General features: G+C 36.6%; 1 protein-coding gene across 1 annotated transcript in view; it reads right to left on the bottom strand.

Annotated features, from left to right (window-relative positions):
* Positions 1–4,167, bottom strand: part of LOC107710398 (neuropeptide FF receptor 2-like) — a 7,116-nt gene extending 2,949 nt beyond the window's left edge. Inside the window, exons 1-5 of the mRNA XM_016515163.1 lie at positions 4,156–4,167; positions 3,518–3,583; positions 3,157–3,205; positions 909–1,008; positions 5–153 (exon numbers count right to left, since the gene is read on the bottom strand). Of these exons, the coding sequence (XP_016370649.1) occupies positions 5–153; positions 909–1,008; positions 3,157–3,205; positions 3,518–3,583; positions 4,156–4,167 (376 nt within the window). The remainder of the gene's footprint in view (positions 1–4; positions 154–908; positions 1,009–3,156; positions 3,206–3,517; positions 3,584–4,155) is intronic.
* Between the last annotated feature and the right edge of the window lie 6,620 nt (positions 4,168–10,787).

Here is a 10,787-nt window from a genome sequence, read left to right as displayed (position 1 = left end):
TGACCCATGACATGCCCTTTTTCTTGCTCGACGGTCAACATTAACACCGAGGGAAACATTATGGTGAGAGCGAGCACCCATATCGCCCCTATTGACACCTTTGCGACAAAGAGCGTGAGTTTGGGCTTGAACGGGTAAACGATGCAGCGAAACCTGGGTTTCAGACGAGGAGAAAACACATACGGAGACGTTAACCCAGATTTACTGCCTTCTACTCTCTGAAATCTTGCACACATACATTTTTATTCATATACTCTCTCTCTGTCTTTCTCTCTCTCTCTCTCTAAAAGTGCTACCCCCAGACCCGGAGATCGGCTGAATGGATTCGAAAACGGTAAAACTTAACTGTTTAACTCTAGGGGAGTCGGAAAATGAGCCTATTTTCAAAAATAGTGACGTGTTCCTTTAAGTAACACTGAAATTTAAACATATGCAATTATGTTTCACTTATATTTCATACATCTTGAGGAGTTTGGGTGGTAGCTCATCCATGAAAATAGTGCAATAACTTTACATTTATAAATAAGAAACATTTTTTCCGGACGAATGACTGAACTCCTTCACAAAAGTTTCAGTGCATTTTTGTAAAAGTGTTAAAGCTTTGCACGGCATCAAAACACTGATATATTTCAGAGTCTCTCCAAACATACATGTTAATTACACTGACCTGCAAGTACTGCCGAGCTCACCCTTTACAGTTCTCGTCTAGTGTTTTCAGCACATAACAGAAACAGCAGCCGTCATAATGACCAGCAGCTCTAACGATGTGCTAATTAGTGCTTCCAGCCGAGCAGCGCACTTCAGATGTGAGCAACGACTGACACAATACCGCTGCTCTATTGTTTCCTTCACAAACGGTTTTTGTTCAATGTTTATTTCATTGCATTCCCAAAATGACAAACACTTACCTGTCCACAGCAATGGCGACTAATGTGAAAACGGAGGCACAGACGGACGTTCCTTGCACCAGACCACTCAGTTTGCATATCGTGTTGCTGAAAGGCCAACCTGACAAAGACAGAAGCAGGATCACATGAAATCTAGAAATTCAGTTAACTAAACTAGATGTTGATGTTGGCTTGAGAGAGCCTTGTCTGAATGTTTGAAATGACTTTAAAAGCTTTGAAGGTTGTACTCAGAAAGACAGTTGGTAACCTTTTAACAAAATGTTAGTAGCATGTTAACATAACATAACGTTATTAGACTGAATTAACATGTTGATATTTTTGCTACCACCATTTACCACATTGTTAGCATGATTTAACGTTTCTAACACGTTTTAGCAAGTTGCTAACATGATTTAGCATTTTGTTAACATGTTTAGCAAGTTGCTAACGTTTTAATATGTTGCTAACAAATTGCCAGCATGTTTCAGCATTATGCTAACAAGTTTTACCATGTTGCTAGCATTATTTAGCACGTTGCTCGGATGTTTTAACATGTTGCTAACATGTTTTACCTAGTTGTTGATGTTTTCATATGTTGTTAACAAATTGCCAGCATATTTTAGCATTTTGCTAACAAGTTTTGTTGCTAGCATGATTTAGCATTTTGCTCGCATGATTTTACATGTTGCTAACATGTTTTACCTAGTTGTTGATGTTTTCATATGTTGTTAACAAATTGCCAGCATATTTTAGCATTTTGCTAACAAGTTTTGTTGCTAGCATGATTTAGCATTTTGCTCGCATGATTTTACATGTTGCTAACATGTTTTACTTGGTTGTTAATGTTTTAATATATTGTTAACAAATTGCCAGCATGTTTTAGCATTTTGCTAACAAGTTTTGTTGCTAGCATGATTTAGCATTTTGCTCGCATGATTTTACATGTTGCTAACATGTTTTACTTGGTTGTTAATGTTTTAATATATTGTTAACAAATTGCCAGCATGTTTTAGCATTTTGCTAACAAGTTTTACCATGTTGCTATCATGATTTAGCATGTTGCTCGCATGTTTTAACATGTTGCTAACATGTTTTACCAAGTTGCTAACATTTTAATATGTTGCTAACAAACTGCCAGCATGTTTTAGCATTATGCTAACAAGTTTTACCATGTTGCTAGCATGATTTAGCATTGTTGCTTGTATGTTTTAACATGTTGCTAACATGTTTTACCTAGTTGTTAATGTTTTCATATGTTGTTAACAAATTGCCAGCATGTTTTAGCATTTTGCTAACAAGTTTTACCATGTTGCTAACATGATTTAGCATGTTGTTTGTATGTTTTAACATGCTGCTAACATGTTTTACCAAGTTGCTAACGTTTTAATATGTTGCTAACAAACTGCCAGCATGTTTTAGCATTTTGCTAACAAGTCTTACCATGTTGCTAGCATGATTTAGCATGTTGCTCGCATGTTTTAACATGTTGTTAACATGTTTTACCAAGTTGCTAACGTTTTAATATATTGCTAACAAATTGCCAGCATGTTTTAGCATTATGCTAACAAGCTTTACCATGTTGCTAACATGTCTTGACAAGTTGCTAACAAGTTTTAACACTAAGTTAGCATTATTTAGCACATTGATAGCATGTTTTAGAACATTGCTAGCATATCTTAATATGTTGCTAGCATGTTTTAAAACATTGCTAACATATTTTAGCACGTTGTTAACATCTTGACAAGTTGCTAGCATGTTGTAACACTATGTTAACCTGTTTTAGCACATTGCTAGCATGATTTAACACACTGATAGTATGTTTTAACATATTGTCAGCATACATTGTTAGTATGTCTTATCAAGTTACTAGCATGTTTTAACACGTTGCTATCATATTTTAACATATTGTCAGCATACATTGTTAGTATGTCTTATCAAGTTACTAGCATGTTTTAACACGTTGCTATCATATTTTAACATATTGTCAGCATACATTGTTAGTATGTCTTGGCAAGTTGCTAGCATGTTTTACCAAGTTTCTAACATTATTTTCAAAGTTTTAACATGTTGTTAACATTTCCTAGACTAGTTGCCAGGCTTTGCTAACGGTAGATAGCCAGACATAATGATCAAACTCACTTTTTACCTGGTGACACCTTAGCAACAGCATAACAACGTCCACCAGTGAGTTTGCACAGGCAAATATCGCTTACATTTCAGAAACTATTTTCTATGTTTTCATGTGCACACAGTAGGCCACGCCTCTCACCTGTGATGAGGTTGTCCACTAGCGTCGTGGGAATGCAGAAGATCCCAACCTCTGTTTTTTGTTTCCGCCACCGGTTAAAAAAAATAAAAAAGGGAATTGCAACTTTTGATCTCATAATTAATAATTTTTTTGCAGTTTTACATTTTTTTCTTAGAATTGAGAGGGGAAAAAACTGAATTGTAAGATAAAAACTCATAAGTGGCATTTAGCAACAAAACACATTGAAATAAAACACATTTAAAAGCATTTGAACCCTGTTGACAGAGCAGCTTTTAAAATCTTTCATTCTGTGATTATTTATAGTTAGAAAACCATTACTGAGGATTGAGGTCACATCTATAAGGGTCTAGATCTCAGAAACTAAGAGGTTTTTAATCAAAACTCCAATTATACAAATGCTTGTTTTCTCAAGCAGTGGATTAATATGCTGGTTTCAAACACATATAATCCAAAACAGTCTTACATTAGAGTGTTTTTTTGTTAATTTGCGTGTTATCCAAATTAAAATTACAATGACACGAACTCAGATTTACAGGTTGTGTTTTTTTTCTCTCATTTAAAATTGCATTATCATTATTATTATCGGGACAAGATGTTTATTATAATTTGTCAATGTACATTTTATTAAGTTATGTTGGATAAAACAATATTTTTTATATTATATTTGCCCCCTTTGCCCCATTTCAGAATTGCTTTACTGTTAAATTTGCTGAAAAAGCTCGTGACAATTTACCCCACATAGTGTGACAACATGCCCCAGATCATTCAACGTCCTCCCCCCAGTACAACAAATATGAAATATTTAATAGCTAAATGTTAATATCTTTGTACGGTTAATTCCTATAGGAACTGTGGTACATGATATGTAAATAAACGCGGTCTGAGGAAAAAATGTGACAACTTGCCCCGATCTTACAACACATCGCACATCTCCCATCTTTTTTTGTTCGCATAGAAATATGAATGTTTAAGACATGTCCAATGTCCTTAAATCCAAACCTTTTTCCACATTATTCAGCAGTGATCTGTGCAAACAGACTGAGAGAACTTCACCACAGGTGCAAAAACTGATCAAAGTAGCAGAAAGAGTTCATAACATTTGTGTTTTATCGGTTAATGTGAGTCACAGAGCTCTTACCTTACTGTCCTTCAGGTCAAAGGGTGAAGTAAAGGCAGTGGTGGAATAAAACAAGTGTAAAAAGAGCTCGATTATGATCGTGTCCGTCTCTGATCCACTCCGCACCCGTCTGAACCCGTTTGTAAATTACTTGACTATTATGCAAAACCTGTTTTTAACTGTAGGGAGAGCTGTAAACAGAGCTTTCAGTAAAATTCATCAGGCGTTAGATTAAATTCAGTTCTCGATTAGAGTATAATCATGAGAATAAATTATCTCAACTTGCAAATGATAAAAAAAGGACATTTCTGACTCATGACCTGAACAAACCGAATCATTTAAATGAACCACTCAAATGAACCGACTCCCTGAATGAATCGCGACATCGCTCACGACAATTTGTTCTTTAGGATGCTGCAATTAATGCAGTGTAATGATTAGACCTGCTGATTAATATTCACTGCCAGAGAAATGACTCTCAAGAATTACTAGGCGTTTATTATGAATGCTAAAACCAATATAATTAGAGAGCGTATTCAGTTTCTCGAGCTAAAATTGACTCACACATATTCAGAATGATAATCATATAATTGAATCATATAAATAACACCCCCCCTAAGAATATATATCAGCTGAGTGCATGTGACGTAAAACAGATAATTAGTGATTTTCTTACTGATGTGTTCATATTAAACCTGGAAATAGCCTTCAGACTACATTATGCAACAGTTTTATTCTCTGAGAAAATGCATGTAAGGTTATTTTATGCTCCATAATGTCATTGCACGAGCTGTTTTTGCTTCTAGCTAAAGATAACAGCTGTTATGTTTGTTCAAATTCAGCAGTACAATGTTTCACATATTCATGCCGGCGTCAGAAAGCATCTGCACATACAGTATGAAATATTAGCAAACACCTTTCTCCTTCCTTCTATCAGTCTTCCTGTTTTATAGACTTATAGAGCTTTATTCTTCTTATCTCTCTATAAATGTTCAGCTTTAACTCCCCAGCTGTGCTCGCTGACATTTTGATGCAGGTTCAGCTCGGATCTCAAAAGGGTTTAAGAAAAGCAGGAGAGACTTTTGTACACAAAAGCAGGAAAGCAAGAGATATGAGCATTTTAAATCAACATTTAGACTCATATTTCCCACCTCCAATGTGTTATTGTTTTAATATCAGCTCTTATACGTTACACATACAGCCTTACTCAAGCCAAAACGCTGTTAAAATCAAATTACTGTTGTGTATATTGCTCTATTCCCTTTATTATTATTATTTTCATCTTTGTTTCTTACTTTTAACACCCGTTTTTATATGTGCAGTGTCTGGTGGCCACATAATCCAGTGAAAATCAGTCAGTGCCGATAAAAATTGTTTCAGTTTCAATCCAGTTTCAAACACATGACTGCTAAAACATTTCCATGTTATCTGGGAAGTCGGAATGGTGTTGTTTACATATATTTAAATGTAAATATGTGTATGTGTATATGTAAAACATATATTTACATTTATATATAATCGTCAAAACACGGAAACTGTCTGCAGATTAACATTATTGTTCTTAGAACCGAAAGGTCATGATTTAAAGAAGTAATTATTGTCTCCTGTTGAAACTCTCAAGTACATATTGTCACGGTTCATGGGTTCACTGACTCATTTTCGCTCTGTGTGTATATGTGTGTGTGAGTGGGTGTGTCGGTGATTGCTGCTGATTGTTGATCTGCGCCAGCTGTAGCTCATCAGCTCAGCTATATAACACCTGTGCTATCCGTCCTGTGTTGTCAGATCGTTTGGTGTTCCTGCTGTGTTCAGTTCTCTGTTCCTGTCCCTCGTCTCATTGGAGTTCGGTTCCAGGATTCGCCCCCAAGGATCGTATGTTCTCGGGATATCCACGGGTGCCCATTTGCGTCCCTGCGCTACCAAGAGTGACTATATCCTGCACATGCCTTGTTTGACTCTTGCCTTTGGTCTGGTTGGGACCTTTTCCTAATAAACTGTTATATTTCACATTCGCAATTGAATCCTCCTTTTGTACCCGTGACACATTTAACACTCCTGCAATGACATTATAATAAATACAGACATTTTGTTTCTAATTTAACTGTATAAACCAAAAATTTAAAAATCTGCTGTAAATGTGCTCACTCTCAGGTCATCCCATCCATTGCTGAGACACTGATGCAGTGCTACATTTCTACAAACCTGATGAAGAAACAAACTCACCTACATCTCTGATGGACTGAGAGTGAGCACATTTTCATGCTTTTAATAAGCTATTTGCTCACCTTCACCAACTACCCGAACAAAACCGAACCAAAACTAGTTTACTGGCTGTCTGTATCTCAGTCTCAGGTGCAAAAGTCCAAAAATGAGATTGTTAAACCTGCTCACACTCTCTCTTCTTCTTCTTCCTTTTTTTTCAATAATGTACAAATAATGATCAGATGTAAATGCAGAGCTGAAGACGTGCATCTGCACAGAGAGCATGAGAAACCCTTCTGAAGGTGTGGAGTCAAGTAGTTTTGAGAAGAAGCATAGCACTATAATTGATCATGAGGCGGTTTACTGAGGTTAACTTGGCAGTTTAATGAAGCTCAGAAAGTCTCACGCAAGCGTCAGAAATGCCGTCCACATTCCCAGCGGCTTTAACAGAATCCCTCTGAACAAACACAGGCCACCAGGGCTGTTATATGTGAGCTAAAATAGCCTTTCCTCTTCCTGTGGGAAGATGCACTAGGCACAATTATTACAAAGCTTGGGTTTCACTGTTTATCTGCTCTGTTTAAACACTTCATCTTCACGTTACCCACAATTTTCTGCAAATAAATCACAAATAGTTTGAAATGGTTCATGCATCTGTTAACTCATTGCTCCTTGTTGTGGAAATAATCACCATTTTCTATCCATTTGAGTTACTGAGCAACCAAAACGGGCTTCCCTTGATAAGCATCAAACAAATCATCATCAGTGTTTGTCCGAATGCATTAACACGTTTTACGTTAAAACAGACTTTTTTCTGCAGTGCATCGTGGATAGTTCATGAAGAAAAAACTGTTCAATTGCTCACCAAGTGTTACATTGTTAAAATCTAAATTAATTATTAATTAGTTAAATTTATTATTTAGGTAAGATGCAGATGCATGCAAGACAATGTCAAATATTTTCACAATAAATACTATCACAATAAATAAATAAAAAAACCTTTGTTTTCCTGCAGTGAAGTAAACAAATACTTTAAATATAATATAATATAATATGCAATGTAATGTAATATAATATAAAAGTATATATATATAAAATTCCATTCAAATATCCATTTACATGAGATAATATATGATATTTAAGTTAAACTGGCACAACAAATGTGAATGATGCTCATATTTATTATTTGTTTTCAGGTCACAGCAGTGAAAATGTGATGCTTTGTTACTGTGTAACACTGCCATCATGTGGCTATTCATTACAATTACATAAAAAATGTTTAAAAATTCATCCTCACAGATGTCAGTGCTAAAAAATATCAGTTCACAATAGGACTAATATAAAACAATATCATATAAAGCATATAAAATTTGGTCCTGATGTCCAGCATTCAGCCCTTGTGATGCTTCTCATCTTTATTTGAATTGACTGGATCCGCCAGCATTTGACAGATTAAAGACTGAATAAGGAACAGTGATCAATGACAGTGGTGTCTTCACAGTGTTTGAGTTCTTCATTAAAGATCTTCAGCTGTGAAACTAAAGATGCTTCAGAGGCCGGTGATGCTGTGTCAGACTTTTCATGCAGTTGTTGTTAATTTGAGTTCTTCCATGTCGGTAGAACAGGGATTTTTGAGTCGGTTTCTCATTGGTTTGGATGTCCGGTTTGAGATCAGATGAATCATGGCCTTTAACGTTTTTCTGTGCAGGTGCAGAAGCTTCTGTGAAATCAAACTCAGCCGACTCACTTGAATCACCGGTAAAAGAAAACTAAAACCTTTTGTTTTGACTCTGTTTGTCTGTTTTCCCAGACTGCTGTCTGTGATCTTCAGGAGTGTCCAGTCTCACGCTGTTAAAGGGATAGTTCACCCAAAAATGAAAATGTGATGTTTATCTGCTTACCCCCAGGGCATCCAAGATGTAGGTGACTTTGTTTCTTCGGTAGAACACAAACTGAGATTTTTAACTCAAACCGTTGCAGTCAGTGCTGGGGAAAGTTACTTTTAAAAGTAATGCATTACAATGTTGCGTTACTCCATAAAAAAGTAACTAATTACGTTACTTAGTTACTTTTTATGGAAAGTAATGCGTTACGTTACTTTTGCGTTACTTTTTAAATCTGGACAGGGCTTGCTTGTTTGAATACTGAATCTGTGTGTTTTTTGTTTTTTTTTTGTGAGTGAGATGAATTAATGCATATTCATATTTATTTTAGAACTACAGTAACATCTTCTGATTTCTCTCAACATGGGGACAGGAGAGCTGTCAGTCAATAAATTGAAAAAAAAAAAAGTAACTTGCGTTACTTATTTGAAAAAGTAACTCAGATATTCTCTTGTAAATTAAAAAGTAATGTGTTACTTTACTCGTTACTTGAAAAAAGTAATCTGATTACGTAATTCGCGTTACTTTACCCCCAACACTGGTTGCAGTCTGTCAGTCATATAATGGAAGTCAATGGGCTCCACGGCTTTGAGAGTAAAAAAACATACACAGACAAAACCAAATTAAACCCTGCGGCTCGTGACGATACATTGAGGTCTTAAGACACGAAATGATCGGTCTGTGCAAGAAACTGAACAGTATTTATATCATTTTTTACCTCTGATTCACCGCAATGTCCAACTGTCCTGAGCACGTTGACAACATCCGGCGGCATTTGTGTTCTACTGAAGAAACATAGTCACCTACATCTTGGATGCCCTGGGGGTAAGCAGATAAACATCACATTTTCATTTTTGGGTGAACTATCCCTTTAACTGGGTTAGTGGTCATCGGGCTGTTGTCTGAACTGCTGCTGTCCAGTTGTCAGCGCCACAACCGGCGACTCGTTTTTCTCGGTGGCGCCCGGATTACTGGAGGATTCTGGGTAGACGGTGAATCTCTCTGATCATCCTGATACTCAGAGGAGCCTGAGAATTCAAATCACATGTGTGAGAAAGCTGATTCAGAAGTCGTCTGTCATCTTTACAAAAGTTTGGGGTCAGTAAGATTTTTATCGAAAGAAATTAATACTTTTATTCAGCATGGACACATTAAATTGATCAAAAGTGATAGTAAAGAGATTTATAATGAGACAAAAGATTTCGGTTTCAAAAGGAAGTTCTTTTGAACTTTCTATTCATCAAAGAATCCTGAAAAAGCTAAATGTATCACCGTTTCCACAAAAATATTGGGCAGCACAAATTTCAACATTGATAATAATAATCAATTGGCTGTTATTAAGCCTCTCATTAAAAAACCACAACTTGATCCTAGAGAATTAGTTAATTACAGACCGATCTCAAATCTATTTCATTTATATAGCACATTTAAAAACAACCAAAGTGCTTAACAATGTCAGGATACACATACAAACAAAAACACAGTAGAAAAAGACATAATGTCCAAACTCAACTCGAAATGAAAGCTAAGGAATGCAGGTGTGTCTTAAGCAACGACTTGAAAGTTACAAGAGCAGATCTTATGTGAACAGGTAAACTATTCCATAGATAAGGAGCAACCACTGAAAAAGCTCGATCACCTTTATTTTTTAACCTGGACATCGAGGAGCATCTGATTGGATGACCTCAGTGCTTTGACAGGAGTGTGCACATGTAAAAGCTCTGATAAATAAGAAGGCGCCAACCCATTTAAGATCTTAAAAACAAACAATAAAATCTTAAAAATCAATCCGGAAGCGGACAGGACGCCAGTGGAGCGAAGCTAAAACTGGGGTAATGTGCTCACACTTTTTAGTCCCAGTTAAGAACTGTAAGCGTTGAAGAGAAGACTGATCCAATCCAAAGAGTTACAGTAGTCTAGTCTAGATGTTATAAAAGCATGAATTACTCTTTCAAACTCCTTAGATGGCAAGTAGGGCTTGCCTTTTTATTGGACTGTTGAAAATCACACCAGAGATTCTTGGTAAATGCACGAACATACAATCCTAAATTACAAAGAGCATCTACACAGGCACTTAAATCCCCAGTCAAAAATACTAGAAAAGGCAATATCCTCTCAGCTATGTTTCTTCTTAGAGAGAAATGGTATCTGTGAGGATTTCCAGTCAGGATTTAGACCGTATCATAGTACCGAGACTGCTCTCATCATCAGCACCTAGAGATGACCTCTACAGCCCTGAATGTCAGCAGAGACCAGGTCAACTAGATGAGCCCCAGAGACAGACCCCCTGCGAAGACCTCGTCAACGGCCATCGGGACAAGACCACTAGAATCAGTCCTCTGCTCAATCTGACTTGTGTTGCAGCCCGGATTTAAACCACGCCATGCTGGTTTCATCTGGTCAGAGGAGAACTGGCCCCCCGACTGAGT

Source organism: Sinocyclocheilus rhinocerous, unplaced genomic scaffold, assembly GCF_001515625.1.
Source record: "Sinocyclocheilus rhinocerous isolate Xijiao unplaced genomic scaffold, SAMN03320098_v1.1 scaffold56, whole genome shotgun sequence".
NCBI classification, from domain to species: domain Eukaryota; kingdom Metazoa; phylum Chordata; class Actinopteri; order Cypriniformes; family Cyprinidae; genus Sinocyclocheilus; species Sinocyclocheilus rhinocerous.
This window is presented reverse-complemented; position numbering and strand designations above follow the sequence as displayed.